General features: G+C 30.0%; 1 protein-coding gene across 1 annotated transcript; it reads right to left on the bottom strand.

Moving 5' to 3' along the window:
- Positions 1 to 724: 724 nt before the first annotated feature.
- On the bottom strand, positions 725 to 15,938 carry LOC114118992 (uncharacterized). The gene is made up of 3 exons (XM_027980444.2): positions 15,660 to 15,938; positions 1,996 to 2,487; positions 725 to 1,365 (listed from the first exon to the last, which is right to left on the bottom strand). The coding sequence occupies exons 1-3, from the start codon at positions 15,684 to 15,686 to the stop codon at positions 1,222 to 1,224; spliced, it is 663 nt and encodes a 220-aa protein (XP_027836245.2). The 5' UTR covers positions 15,687 to 15,938; the 3' UTR covers positions 725 to 1,221.
- Positions 15,939 to 17,404: the final 1,466 nt, after the last annotated feature.

The following is a 17,404-nucleotide window of genomic DNA, read 5'->3' as shown; positions in this document are numbered from 1 at the left end:
TATTCTGGGGAGACTTAAAATTATTTAACATAACTACGTATAACAACGAATAAGAAAACCCTGTTATTGAAAATCTAATAATATTATAGTATTACATATTTAGTTAATATTTTTAAGTTTAATTTGATTTTTTTGTTCGTAAGTTAAAGTATTAAAACCACTAGTTAATAATAGTCTATTATATTGTCTTTTTGCATTTTTAAAATAATTAGAAATATAACAAATATCAAATAGAAGATAGTATAAAACCCTGTAGTAAACGTGTTATAGTTATTAAATTATAAAAATGCATTAAATTATGACAGCGACTAAGAACGGCGCGCGGTACGGCAATTATTGTAGTGAACCCAGTCTCAATAGAGTCTATAATACGCAGCTTATTCTCCCTGCCCCCTCCGGCCCTCCATCAAACCGGCCGTACCATTTTACATGTTATGATTGAGACTGTCGGGCGGCAGTTTCACTGTAACGGCGACCGTCACCGTCATCGATAAAACTAGAATAGCATTTCTATTAAAATAACTATTTAAAGGTTTTAGACTTGGTTGCTTTCAATTTATAATAATAAACAAAGAAAACGATATAAATTATATAATATTATATTTTCAATTCGAATAAAAATATTTTTATGCATTATTATTTTAATTAATTATTATTTACAAGTAACTGGGTTTTTTTAAGGGGGAGACTCAGTCTCAAAGTCTCCCCTGACGAGCCGCCCCTGGTCGGTCGTTGTATGTATTGACTGCAATAATATATCTATTGGCTATTATTATATTACTATGTAAATTTCGAGACGGAATCTTTTGGGGATCATCTTGTTTTTTCTTTTAATAACAATAATAGGTCGTTAAATATACATTACCTATTATTGAAACTGACTTTTCTCATATTCTAAGATTTTTTCTCTTATGGCAACACTAAATTTAATAATAATAATAATAATATATATATATATATATACGAGTTATTATCGTCGTCCTACGTTCGGATATAATTAATATAATAATAATAATAACAACAATATAATGTACAACTGCGCAATGTGTCGGCGTGCATAACCTATAAATATACCCTTATTTTATTTGATATTGCTTGTTTAATAAAATCTAATCATTTTCATTTTCGGACCGTGTAGTAACTATGTATATAATAGACGACTTAAATATCATATCATAGCGTCGTGTCTTGGTCTTGATTCGGTGGCAGTTTATTTTTCCATCAGTACAGTGATCCCGGACCGCTGGGCGAGCCGTATCCTGTGGATGGTGATGGGGAGCCGTACGTGTCCGACGGAATCGATGGAGACGGACTCGCAGGGGCTCCGTACTCTGATGCCACCGAGTTGGGGTAGCCTTCTTGTTTCTGAAAATTGAAAAGTAAAAGAAAACGTAAACATTGTCTTCACTAAGTTTTTGAGTATTTGACGGGTTTTTAAAACATTTTTTTTTAATAAAATGTATTTAATTAATTATAGGTACACAGCACCTATGGTTTGGTTTAATTTGTTTTTATTTTATACTTGTTCCATTCATAGTAGGTAGTCACTCAATATTAATCATAGCATTATTAACTAACGAGACGCGAGTGCACAAAGTGTTCGTTCTACGTCAATAGGGAGAGGGTGGATCGAATTTTTGCGGTTCTCTATACATCGATTTCTTACATAATTTTTCATGATTTAATTATTTGATGGCCATATAGATTAACCTTATATGCATTTAATAAAATGCTGTAATCACTAATAGTCAGTGTCTATAGGGCTTTCATTTGAACCATAATAATATTATATAGCATGAAGAAGACCACACTGTAATTTCTGGTTGTACAATATATTATTTACCGTTCATGAATAAAAAAAAATAGTGTTTCGAATAATTTTTTTATGCAGCGCACCTCTATCAGAACATTGTTTTTTTTAGGGGGTCAACCGTTCCGTCGACGTCATTTGGTATAATATAATAATTGTTGTCTACGACGACAATCGATAATCACCTGTGTCTTGTATCTGATGAAGTAGACTTCCGGTTTGGATGGCTGCGTGGGCGCGGGAGTCGGGATGTGGATCTCTGGCGCTTCGTCTGGTTTCTTCACTAGCACGTAGATGAGCGTTTTCTGCTCGGCCGGCGGCGCGATTGCCGGTATATCCGGAACGGTGGGCGGTGGTGGTGTGGGTGCCTTAATGAACACGATCTTGTAGTGTTTTTGGGGTGGTGGGGGTGGCTGCACGGGCTTTTTCGGAGCGTAGTACGTGGGCTCTGGGGGTGGAACGTGCACGTACACGTGCTTGTGTATGACGGGCGCCTGTTGCGGTGGTCCGTATTGTGGTGGTGGGCCGCCACTAGGGTACGGTCCACTGCTGCTGCCGCCACTGATCGGCGCCGCGTAGCTGTCCAGCGTGAGCCCCGGGAATCCACCACCACCTCCGCCGAAACCGGTGAGCGGTGCTTCGGGTCGGCCCAGACCTCGGCCAACAGCTAGCAATACCTGCGAAAAACACACATGACAAAAATATTAACCGTTCTAGTTTGATAATATTATGTAGTAGGTACGTCAATAATACTAATAATAGTTATCGAATAGTGGTTAAAATGGACTTTTGTGAAGTTACAAATATTTTATTTTTTCGTGTCTTATAATCGGAGAAACCAAGCCCGTTTACGCCAAACATTCTTGGAGATTAAACGTTATTCCAATCGAATTATTAGATCAAATCGTTTTTGAGTTTTTGTTTGTTTTAAGAAGAGTTTTTTTGTTGCCAGAACTAAGAAATAACTACAGTTAATTTTTTTTAATTTCTTTTATTTTGATTTACATTGTTAATACTTACCTAGTATAATATTATAATGTATTTTAATTAATGTCCAATATATTTATTTAACTGTCCATTAAACGAATTCATAAACACTGAAATTTATACATATAGTGTACTTAAAATCCAATTTATTGGTATTAATCGATAAACTATTTAATTTAGCTTTAACTTTTTAACTAGTTAATACATCTATAATTATACATATGGAATGAGGCAAAAATAGTAATTTAAAAATTCGGAGAAAGGGACGGTATCACGGCGAGTGTCATTCTATCACATTACAATCCATGATGTAGGTTTATACTCATTATAGCTGCATTTGAAAACGATTTTTAGCTTTCTCACATTAATTGAACATTGTTGCAAAGCGATTAGTATAATTCTACAATATTGTACCATATTACGCTGTTGTAGTATAATAATATTTAAATAATTATTTAGAAAATAGAAAAGTTACCTCTTCAAAATATCATTAAGACTCGAATTCTTTTCTATTATAGCGAAAGCGTTATATGAGACTTTTTGAAAGAGATAAAAAAACATAAAACGTCTTTTCAAGTTCAAAGATCATTTTACATTATACATTCAACGCTTGACTCTTCACGTTTAAGTTAACGGCTGTAGTCGATTGACTATGCAAATTAAATCGATCAAAAATAAATTATGTACTAACAGTTTTTATACACGCATATATTATACTCGTATTATGCTATATTACACGTAAGCGGTTTTCGTCGACCGGAAAATGGAAACGAATATTATATCGTTATTAGGTATTATATAATCATATTCACATTAATACGACGTATTTTTGATCTATTCGGCCGGTGTATGAATAACAATACACTGCGTAAAGAATACGATTTTATATAATACTTCGCAAAACAAATCGAAAGTGCTCTCCGAAAACATGATAATAGTACAATACAATAAATTATATTATACTATACTATTGCGATCGTGCTTTATGCGTTCAAATCATTTGCCGGCAGCCAATATTATGAAGAAGCAGTAGGTTTGTGTTTATAACATAATAAAACATGATAATATATTGTTATTGCGTTCAAAATTCGGGTCTGTTAATACGTTTAAGACGGTACAAACTCTGCAAAGGTCGGAAGTAGGACAAATAAAACATGTCGACCGATTTCCGATGAAACGCGTTTGAGTTCTTATACTATTTCTTCGGGAGTAATACGATTTATTATTATGTAAGATTTTATACGAGCGATTCATACGTCGGACTGTGCGATCCCCGACGAGGCAACGAATGATAAATTCAATGTCCACTGCGTATAATATAATAATATTATAACAATAAAATGATCATTTGTACAGTCGTAACTACGGGTTTTACGTCTTAACGATATCATATTATCGCGTATATTGATGAACGATGATTGTAAATGTAAAATTGTTTTTACTATTTTTTTTACGAACGCGGTGGTCGAATGAAAACAATATCAACTGCAACAGAACCCACCCCTGGGATGGCTGGATTGACTTTTGAAATTGCACGTTTTTTTTAAGCTTTGGTCGGCATATTATAATTTAACTGAATAGTGCATTTATTTTGTTAGATCAGGGAGAGTTAGATTGTTTTGTGATATTTTTTTGATCACGCACATTTTGGTATGATACACAAACATGTTAACCATTCGCCTTATTTATGTAATTATGTAACCACAAACCTATCATAATATATGTACATACCTATTACATTTTTTATTCTACGTAGTACTTAGTCTTATTTAAATTAAAAAAATATCTATTACATACTCTACATATTTTATTTTAAATTTGGCCGCAACCAGGTGACGTTTTATGGACAGCTTTTTAAAAGCACCCTAAAAATTGTTTTGAAAAAGATAAATTGAAGAACAATGTGAACAAAATGTGAGTGTTTTAGTTTACCTGTATAATGTATATGATTATAATTATGCCATGCTGTTTATTTTGTTTATAGTAAATTAATGTGTTAAATATATTTCGAACGTACCGTTGGTAGTTTTTTTTCAAAATTGTTGTAACTACTATGCGATTATATCACTTAACTCAAGTTCATCCGAATCTAAAACGGTTTTTTTGTTTATATATTAAGTAGGTACCTGGTATTGGCCAGAAAACCATTGCTGATAAATTATTGTTACTGTCATGTGTAATAATGAATTTATGTTGGTGAGGATGCTTGGTGAAATACCTATCACTCTGTATAATACACGTCATATGGTTAAGTTTGATAAGACTATATTACCTATACGCGCGTGTGTATTGGTTTTTATATTAAAGTTTTTATAAAAGTATACGACAAAAATGTGAAAACTACCAATTTGTTATCGTCCATCTTACAATTTTTAATTCCCTTAGATTTTGTCTCCGTAACTCCGTTATACCCGTACCATATTCAAATCCGTGACGTGATTGCTATATTATTTATTATAGCGGAGTTTGTTAATTTTGCTTTTCGTTTCTTTTTTAACTACTGAGCGGAACGCGATGTATACATATATAACATAACTCAGTATTAAACGTATACCTATAATATATATTTATACAGATATACGATTGGACTCCGTAATATTAGTCGCTTATATTTTGTTTTCTCATCTTAACTTATAGGGGAAAAAACATCAAAAGAAAATAGCACTAAACTAACCGTACGGAATCATTAGAATTATTTATATTATTATAAATACATAATACATTCAAATATATGCAAACTCTCTTTTCGTTCCGTCTCTCATTCTATCCCCGTCCATATTTGAAAATTAGGTCCGGCTGTACAGTTTTCCTTCGGAAAGTCGCGGTGGACCATCATCTATCTAGTCTATATCTACTAAATAATTATTTATATTATTATTTGTAAGGCACCAAGGTGACGACAACGAATTTATCGTTCTTTCGGGTTCATCAAATTTATTGCACAGATATTACGCTGCAGTTATATATTATACATAATAAATAATAATATGTTCCGATATACCGTCCGGCATTTCGTAAGGTACTATAATGAGTATTATGTAAATAACATACATTACACGTAGTAATGGTAAATATTTTGAAAGAAAAATCGACAAAACAATACAAAAATGAATGAATTACACATAATATTATGTTTATGACATAGGTATCATCGTGACCTTCTTACGTAACTGCGGGAGTTGACGTATTTCGTACAGATATTTTTGACTACGTGTGTCATTATCAGAGGTCAGAATAATTGACAAGTAATTCGAAACTGTTAAGGACAAGACACGTGAGTTGATAGTACACTGCAGGAAATACTATATACTAATAATTTATATTTATCTGATAAAAGTTGAACAGTCAAAAAACTATGAAGGTCTTATCCCTCTTTTAATACACAGCGCTGAACTATATACACCAAAGGCATAGAGGTTTCCGTCCTTTTTTTTTTTACTCTATGATCCCTTTTTAGCATATTGTTTCAATTTTACTTCCTATTAAAAAAAATATTTTGTGACATGAGCACATAATTGTTTGAAGTATTCAAAATTATGCTGTAAAAATTATACAGCATTATTACTACCTTAAAATTATTTTTATACATGTTGAATCTCATGGCCATCGCTAAAAATGATGAATGTCCTATAGCTAGATTTAAACATTTGAAACAATATATAAAATATATATTTACTGTTTCCAAAAAAAAAAAAAAATATATATATATATATATATTAATGTATCGTTTTTATTCACATATAATAAGGTGACATTTATTTGTATCGACAGTTTATAATGATGTGAATGAGAAGAAACGTCTGAAGCTGTTGTCGAAGGCGTTTCGCGCGTTACCAGTAAAATAAATATAAATCGTTTACACCGCATTGAATACAACATACTTTGACTGCAGTCTGCAGCTGCAGAGTTATTCCATAATAACATCGTAACGCGTATTGGACTAGCAGTTTGAATAAATAAAAATAATACCACACATCCATCGATGCGTATCGATCCTCAACGTTTGTGTTAGTTTCAATCGGAGATGTTGAATTGCAGATATTTGTGATGTGTTCAAACCGACAAATCGTCCGCGAACTTAATTCGTATGTGTCAATTGAAAAAATTACAGTACTACAACAACAATACATCGTCTCAAACGATCAATATGCATATATTATATATATCATTTTATAAGCGAAAAATGTTTGCTACTCAGAACATCGATTTCATTCACCGAGTATATTATTAATTGTTTTTATAGATTTATGTTTTGGTTTTTCCAAGAGTAGTTTTTGCAAAAAAATCGATACAATTTAATAGCCACTGTATAGACACTATAGAAGAAAACTGCAGTCTCAAAAGGAATGTTGTAAGTTATTATAATATTATTACTATTATTGTTATATTTGCATCTCAATAAATAGAAATGGATTTCATTATTATTGTCCTACATCGATATTGCTTGTATTATTTGACCGCAATAATGAGCGTAACTATAGAATCGATGACATTATCGTGTTTGATCGTTACAATGTTATAGGTACAGACAGATTGTCATTATAGCACCGGTGCAGCTGGTCTGATTATTATTAGATAACTATTGTCTATTACAGACGCGCTATCGGAAGTAGAAAAATAATGAAGGCATAATATTACTATCGATCGTTACACTGCAGCGCGAGGGAATCTGGTATAATATAGGGTAGCCGATGGCGCCGAATTACGTTTATATATATAATTTCGTGGGGCGTCTGTAGACGTCATCGGACCCCAACAATTTAGGACGTTTTCTCCTCGATGTCCTGCCCCCCATTCCCCAGGAACCATGACTTTTTCCGTCCGTATCATACTAAGCAGTTCGAATAAACCGCAGACAAGAATTGTACGCGCAGCATCCGGTGTATTTGCAAAGTGGGCGGAACGCACGCATTCGGGCGCCAGGGTCAGTCGACCAGTCACCCGTATTATTCGAAAATATAACAAAGAAAACGGACACGATCGGATTTTTACGACAAAAACCCTCGACGCTGATAATATGAGGTGATATCATTAAAAGGCGAGGAACAAATAATGATAAATATTTTATTTTTACGCGAAAGGAATGCATTTGCCATTTTGAGATGATGGACCTAATAGCTCGACACCCACCCTTATTTGCGACGATGACTAAAGCAGACATTATGATACGTTATTATAGCCGGAAAGTTTATGATAGGAGAAGTGAGAAACTAGAGAATTACGACTAAATTATCAAACAAATAATATGAATAACAATTTCCATGTGCTTATGAAGACGAAGTTTTCATATGATACGGCTACGGGATTAACATACGGAGATCAAACAATGATAATATTATTAGCTTGTTACATTTATGGTCACACTCTGCTAGGAACAGTTGTCGTATTGTTATAGGTAAAGATAAACTGTGAAACTTTGGTGTTTCTCTGAATGTAAATTTACGAAATGAGCAAATTATTTAGGTATATTTTTGGCTTACTATTTCTCAGACCAAAGAAAGTTGAAAACTAATTTGTGTTTGATCTCATGTCTTACGATGTTCTAAATAACCTCGAAATTCTAACTTATTTAATGGATAACTATGTTATAAACTATGCCGTATTTCCATCTTCCACATATGAGTAGGATCTTCCAGTTCTATAATTCGTTCTACTATAAAAGTTGTGAAACGTTTTACTCTAAATATAATTCACTGCTGTATGTAAGCTATACTTTCATAAGTAAAAAATTAAAATTTGATACCTACGTTTCTCGATTTGAATTTATAAATCAGTTTAATTTAAATTATTTTTGTCTAATATTTATACTTAATAATAATTTAACAACATGTATTATATTTTAATATCTTGTATTTATATTGAAAAATCGTTATTCCTATTTTTCATCAGAACACAACTTGTGTAATTCTATGGGACCACCTCGATAATATTTCAGTGCATCGTACGGTTATATTTTAACGAGATCAGTCTAATTCACTCAAATTAAAGTCTGGTCATGATCGGATAATCTAATCACGTAAAAATTAGTTTAGATAAATGTGAATATTATTATGTTCAGGAAAGCTAACAGTATTGAGTCATTTGGGCAAAATTATTATAATTTCTGATCTAATAAAAATATTATTTGTAATGTACTTTTAATCATTAAAGTAATTTGTGGTTTTTTTCATATGGAAAAACCTAGGGAACTACCAATTACGTGTTTCGGAGTTGACATTTATTGACGTTTTGAATTGAGCTAGATCGTGGTTATGAAGTTTCACCAAAAATTAAAAAAAAAATTGATATGGAAATTATTAATGATTTCTCCTGTTTTATTAGTTAATGTCTAACACGGCTGTAACATGACCCACAATATTTTAAAACTTATAATTTATAAAAATATTACAAAAATTACAATGAACTAAACATTTATTTAATTTTAATATTATTTCATAATAATTAATTTTATTTGTAGGTTGTTAATTTTTATTTTTCAATTTAATCAATACAGACAACTAGTAAAAGTATAGCGATCGTTATATTTGTATATGGGTATTTTGTTAAAATTAATTTAAACGTATCTTTTCCGAAATAAACCGTTCAAATATGTCCCCTGGGTGCATTAAAAATCTGTGAGTATAAACCTATAAAATAGTTCGACCTATATTAGACGTAATATATCAACGTTTCATGTTACTATTGATCATAAATATCTAAATGATTTTTTTCAATAATGCTAAATGATTTTTGTTATATCTTATAATGACTGATCGAATATATTAATAGTGTTATAACATTATTTTTCTTATCTGAATATTGTTATAGCTAGTATGAGTAATTAGTAATTACTGAACAAATTTTACTACTTTGAAACTACGTGTTACCCAATGCATAGTCACGAAATAATTTCGGGTATTATCGGGTATAGTTACCCGATATTTCAAAGATCAGCGGTGGATCTCAAAAACATCAGTTTTCAAAAATTTTGTATTATTAAACTTTTTTTCAACTTTTATCATTACGCGTTGTTGAAATGTCGTGTAATATTTAGGTAGGTAGTACATATTTTATTGGTTTTTAAATGCACGCACACGTACAGATATAACGTATTTAGCATAACGTGAGTAGCTAACTATATGTGAGCAGGATATAATAATATGTATTTTGGAAAGTATATATTATTTAATTAGCTTATTATGTGTGGCCCCGCTGGAATTTACAATGTTACTAATACATTGTACGTTTGAATTTGTATGCAGTGTGTTTGTGCAACTGTAAGCATAATAGACGCGCGTATATAATGTATTATATTATATTATATTATTATACATATAACTAGTGTAGCTCTACATATCCGTTTTCGGAACTTTCGGTTTTTCGTTTGAGCGTATGCCGTCGACAAAGGGAACCATTATAATATTATATTAATATATACGTTGAGGTAATGTATATCGTTTCCCGATGTCAGAAATCATAAAAAAAAAAATGCTCGATATGTAAACGGAAATCGGATCGATTACGTAAAAAAATAAGAATAAACAAATAAACAAAAAAAAAAAAAACCTCAAACCGTTGAGATAAAAATTGCGGCCCATTAAACGTGTTTTTGTTTCCCATTTTCCACAGTATACACACCACGGTGCACCTGTTGTAGTAGTAGTATTAGTATCAGTGGTAGTATAAAGAAGGTAGTCGATTGTACGCGAGAATAACCGTTCCGTGACCAATCCATTGGTTTCGTGATCACGAACAATCCGGGTTTTCTGGCGTGTGTAATTGACCCGCCACTTTGGTCTGCACACAAATTAGGAGATAGGAGAATAAACAGACGGCGGGCGGTGGTGAAAAAAAAATCCAAAAATAAATAATATACGATCTATGCTATACTATAGTTGACGCGACCAACTCTCAGTGAATATATATATATATGTATATCCCGATTTACTCCATTCGTTCGTGTACCATCAATCTTCTGCACCGAGCTTGTCATACGATTCGATATTGGCTAAATCGTTTCACGTCGGTTGTACAAAAAATACTATCGTTACAATAGTCGATCGAAAGACAATGTTTGTCGTCCAACATAAACGTTACGCGCGTTTCGCATCGGTTTGATCATATTGTCATAACTTACATATTATTATCAGGTCAAATACCATATTTGCGTAAGCATATCATAGCTAATTGGCATGCAGTGAACTCCTTCGTCCCAAAACGTAATCAATTTGTAATTATTTGTGTATTTAATCGATCATAATTATGTCATCTCAATGGATATCACATATACAGTTAGTTAAGCTATAATTTCAAAATTTTTCTTTAAATCAATCTTCTGAGAATTAACATTATAATAATAATAAATATTAATAATATTATCGTCGCGTAGACTAGTATTTTCGTAAACTTTTCCGACTTCGTGTTTAATGACACGTCATGTACTTTCATTATATTTATCATAAAATAATACGTACTTCAGGAGTTTGTAAGCGCTTTCGATTGTTATATATATGTCGTCCGCTTACCTATATAAAATTTGCATCCATATCACATAATAACATCGATAATTTTGCTTTGACAGGCTATTGATTTCTCTGCTCGACCGTAGCGAATATTATCAATATGTGATTATATTATATAGACTATTGAATCAAACGTTTTCGTCATTGCACCCATGCAGCCGAATAATGTGGATACATTATATTCATAGACGTTACGTGTATAGTATTATGGTCATAATACGATAACAATAATAATTATTATATTACCGTCCGAAAGTGTTTGTTGCGTTTGTACAAGACATTATTATTTTTTCTGTACCTACGATAACACCGACGAGACGTCTCGATTTACAGTAGTTATTAATTATATTTTATAATATGCAAACAGTCGACGACTACAATGTTGTATAATATTACGATCGTATTCAAATGAAAAATTTTCCTTTCTAAATAATAAATCAGTAACAACGTGGAAACTAACGGGAAATTAGAACGGACTTTGGATCTTTTGAATGTACTTTAATGTGTAGTGCGAACCGGTAAGCTGCTGTAGTCTGAAGTCGATGCTGTACTTAACAAATCACGAGTGGAGAACTTAAGGCGAGTATAAATGTGTTATATTAAATTCTGCGGACAAAAAAACTGGCAGGTACGCGCACTCAAAAGTAAGTAAATTGCCTTGTAAATTATAAAACGTGCGTTTTATTTGCAAATATAAAATGTTCTTTTCTATAATCTTTAGTGGCCTTCATCGTAGAGAATTTAATTGGCCTTTTAAAAGAAATGTTTCCTCGTCATTATAATCTAATTTAAAACCTTTCAAAAGTCTGGTGAATGAAAACACATTCAGACCAACTCCTTAATACCACTACTACGTACTTCGAACAGTTTTCACTGGTAATGTCATTTTTGCGGTGCGGCTGGTAAACATCTGAGCCATCGCTCGTGTATTCCATTCCAAATATTACGTTTTAGTCATTTTTGTTTTCGTTTGAAAATTCGAGACGTTTATTGTTTGACGTCATATAAGTACTTAATGGTCGTGATGCAGTAAATTAACTTCGCCTCAAATAACAAATATGCACGAATACAGTAAACAAAAACTGTTGATTCGAACACTTTTCATTATATACATTGGTATATTTATTATTTTCAGATATTATGTGAAAACAAAAAAATGATGAAAGATTTCGATTTTTCAATTTTTCGAATAACAACAAGGTTCTTTTGGCGAAATACAATTGTTTATGGATTATCTTTCACTTGGGTATTCAGACGAAGTTGCATTAATATTTGCGATACATCGGTATGCACAAATCTAGCCACATAAATATTTATGTTGAAAATTTCAAGACATTATAGCTATAGGAACAATTTGCGTCAGACAGTGATTATTACAGAACAATGCTGTGCTGTTGTTTTTTTTATGTACTTCTCAACATTTCAACTAAATAAGCACATTGTAAATAAAGGTTCGTACCATGATTTTTAGTTTTAAGTAAATGCCAACTGATGCGGAGATGTGAACGTTTTGATTTAACACAGTTGTTTCAATAAAATATTTTATATTAAATTATTATAATTTTTACTCCAACACAAATTACAGTTGGCATGCTGGCATACATGATTTTCAGAGGTAAAATTGTATTTTTTAAATGCCACCTACATAATAATATTATATTTAAAAATATTGATTTTTTAATTATATTATAGAACTTTGTACTTTTCTAGTATACTCATGCGTTTTGTGATTTAATAATTTATTATTTTAAATGGATGTGAATAATGTTATATTAAAAATAAATTTAAATAATCACATATATTATTAAATTATTACATAATTTTGTTTTTTTAGGTCGTTAGGGTTGTATTTTATTTAACTGATACAAAATGCATAATATACCTAATTTAAATTGATAGTTTTTCGTTTAGTTTAATGAAACCAGAAAGGGCACGGCGTATCGTATAGGCAAATCTGGTACTCTGGTGATTTTTTCAACTATTTTTAATGTCATTTTTTTCTTTTTAATTGTATATTCGTGACAACAACGGCTATTGTAGATATCAGAAAAATTACAGAAATGATCTTAAACTTAAAATATTTGTTAAATAATTTTGTGTTATTTCTTTGTATATATTATCGTTTTGATGAATTTGAGTCATTTATTTGTACCAGAGATTCAACTTCTACTGTAATAATGGTTATTTAAATATGCAATACAGGTTTCTATTGATCCATTCAACTGGTTTATATGAGTGTATTGTGTATATTATTGTGTAATTTTAAAGAATGATTAATGCAGAAAAAAATTGTATATAATTTAATATCAATGATTATTTGTTACATACGAATGAGAAATTAAGAAATTATGTGGTACAACATTAGTTTTACAGGGTTGTTTTTTTTCATTTTATCGTCTATTGGGAGTCTTATAAGATATATAAAAACAACTTAGTTGTACGTGTCACAAAATCGATATATCATATTATTATGTAATTCAAATATGTCACTTTTCAATATTATATGTTTACAGTATTTTCAAATTGACAGTTTCAAGATTAGTTAACAGCGTTTTCTATAAAAAAACAGATTACAATTTAGCTTATATGATATATTGTACAAATTGATTTTCATGCAAAAAAAAAATAAATATATCGAATATTTAAATGTTGAAGATTAAATTTAAAGTTTTATATTTCTTGGATATAACATAAACTGTTTTAAAAGTTACAAGTTTTATAAAAATCATAGATTCTTATTTTTACTAGAGAATCTTACTTATTTACACTAAAAAATCAAGTAGGTATTTATATTGAATGTATAGTTTATACTTTTCTGAAGTATTTAAGTGTTATATCTAATATTTTCTTTATTATTATTGAAATATAAATGTCGAATTAGATATTTTATTTAATATGGGATTTATATCCATCTTTCAACCATTGTATGGTAATATTTCTTACAAATTTATCGTACTTTCATAATCTGTTGTAAGCTTTAAAAATAAAAATTAATTTAAAATAAATTGATTGATATGCTAAATATTATAAATTTTACGCATATATTACATCATTTTGTAATATTTAAAATATTCAACCATTCATTAGTATTATACAAAACATTTTATTTGGCATCGTTTTTTTGTTCCTTTGATTTTTCAATATTTTCAAATTCAAGCTATAGTAATTATATTTATTTAGTCGTTAATGGTCCTTTACTTCTTATATAACGATTTTTAATTCGAGAAAAATATACTTGAAAATATACATCATAAACTAATTGTATTTATTAAAGTTATATAATTAACGGTGACGATTGAATAAAATTGTTTAAATACTGAATTGAAATCATCTAATTAAAAAGTTAAAGGTTTTCGATCTTGAAATATAGAGAGTTAAAAGTATAATTTATATTTATAAATAATAATAACATAATCATTTTACTGTAAGTCGATGTACCTATAATAGGTTTTAACTGGATAATAATGTGGATAATATAGTAATTTAATTAAAAACAATAATATTATAGTTAACAGGACTTGGATTGTGCATTTTAAATAATTTATAATAATTCACTAATATGTGAACTGAACATGAAACTGCTGCTATATACATTTGAAATAATTAAATAGATGTTCAGACAATAATGAACAGAACATAAAATAAACGTTATTTAATACAGAAACCGGAGCTATAGAATAACTCCGATAAAAGTGATCATTATTCGGATAGACTCTTCTGAATTAGTATACATCGTAATAATAATTATTACTGTTGTGTTGTATGTCACGACAATGACTGAATATATGCAATAAAGCTAATAATGACATACACACGTTATAAACGCAGAACGTTACCGGATATCGTGTACTTCGATTTGGGCTCATCGTTTTTACTGTTTAAACAACATAAATAGTTCTCCCAACACAAACGTAATATAATACTTTTGTTTTGTTTCGTATGTTGTTATACTATTCCTTTTTAATATTATTTGAGGTTTTCGGAAAGTTGAAAGACCAAAGGTCCCGTTAACGGCAAAGCAAATAACATATGGACGATTTGCAACACATGGTGAATGGAAATCTGATATAGTTTGAACAAATTATGGAGTCACAAGACTTTTACGATATCATTTGGAGAACAACTACAAATCAACACTCTGTATTTTGTAACCGATACTCAACAACTATAAGCTACGTCGTAGTCGTTACGACGAAATAATATAATATAATTTAGCGAGAAATTAAATTTTGAATTACGTTTGAAATAATAACAATTATTTTAATAAAAATAAAGAGAAGGCAAATTCACTTTATTATTTAAGTGTCCCTATATAGGGTTACCACTGACTTATTGTTGTAATATTTTTTCTTTTTACTAACCATTACTGCAGAGCACCACGTTGCCATCTTGAGAATCCTTTGACTGATGTTATCTGCGAATACACTTCGCGTCTTAACGAGTTTTTATGAAAAAAAAAAAATATATCGAAAATGAATAGTATTTTGTGTTAAGCTTTTTTGTACAGCGACAACTTTTCAAAACGATTTATCGAACGACTGGTATTAATTATAAAAGTTACGATTCACGTTTTATTCAAAAACTGTAACACGACACATCGTTCGGTAGGCGATTGAATATCACTTGGTCCACGATCCGCTTTCACAGCACTTTTTATATAATTGCTCCTTCCATTATTTCCACCACCGCGTTTTTTTGTACAACAGTGGTGGTTACTTTTTTCGTTGACGATTATGACCTGAAAAGATGAACCTGGCCGATAGGCGCGTGTATAATTGTTTTAATATTGTTTTTTTTTCACCGAAATACACATGCATACGTTATTATATTATTATGTATACTGTTACGGTCTTCGGAACCATTCCTCGTCATGTATTTAGGTGCCAAAACGTTATAACGGGCAAACAGTCAATTTTCACTCTCGTTTTCAACCCGTTGCCAATTAGTTACTTATAATCGTTTTCGATTTAACATAAAATCTTCATTTCTAATCACGAAATCGATTTTTTATGATTTAATTTCAGTTGCAGGTACGCGAATGCATACTATCATTATTGTTATTATACACGAGCAAACCTGCAAAACACTATAATGTTGACAGTTGGCCATTTTCATTTAGTTATGTATGTGCTGCGAATCAGTGATAATTGTATGCTAGTATTAAACTGTTTAATTTAATTTTTGAAATTTAAGATATACTTTAAAATATATCGTGCATTCATATCATTATATTTTATATACAAAAAAAAAAAAAAAATTATAGAAATATTTAATTAAAAAATTTTTATACCTGATTATTATGAATTCATATTATACAATATGTCAAAGATGTAAATAGATATCATGTTTTCACATTTTTCGATAACTTTAAATAGAGTAATTTAAATATAAATATTATATATTGTTTTATTTGGTTTACTATATCAATTGATGATTACCCACATGCTATCAAGCTATTTGTTAACTAACTATTGTTATAACACTAGTGATGATTATTTTATTTAATAACTATAATTATTACTGATTTTTAAATTTATAGATGAAAAAAAAGGAAAATTTATAAATTTATATCATTGAATACTTTATAATTTATTTATTTGTTTGAGATTGATGTTCCAATATTGTGATATAAAGCACATAGATGCACTTTTTCTAATTTCGAAATATTATATTTGATGTAATATAATAACTTATTTTGAATTGGATTGATAATAATTAATAAGTAAAGTTAGGATGTTTATGACTTTTGAATTTTTTTCCTTTGACCTTATACAACGCTATCTTAGCTAAAAATGTAATCCATCCTTCTTTGATACAGAATATAATGATTGTATTTTTCTTTTTTTTTTTGCACTTTTAGCTATAATTGAATTTTTTTACATTTTTACATCATTTTTCATATTTTATCGTTTTTTTTGTAGTTGTATTCAATGTGGGGGCATTAATTTTAAACTTTAGATTTAAAAGAAAATTTGTATAATATTCAAAAAAATAATTAAAATATAATTATATATATTTATTATTGTGGGTTTTTTTTGTTATGATTAAATTTATCGCGAACCCATAAACTTGAGTAATTGACAGTCGTCGTATTTTATTTGAAAAT

The sequence above is a fragment of the Aphis gossypii genome, chromosome 3 (genome assembly GCF_020184175.1).
Source record: "Aphis gossypii isolate Hap1 chromosome 3, ASM2018417v2, whole genome shotgun sequence".
Classification (NCBI taxonomy): Eukaryota; Metazoa; Arthropoda; class Insecta; order Hemiptera; family Aphididae; genus Aphis; species Aphis gossypii.
Note: the sequence above shows the minus strand (reverse complement) of the source record. Positions and strands in the feature narration are given on the sequence as shown.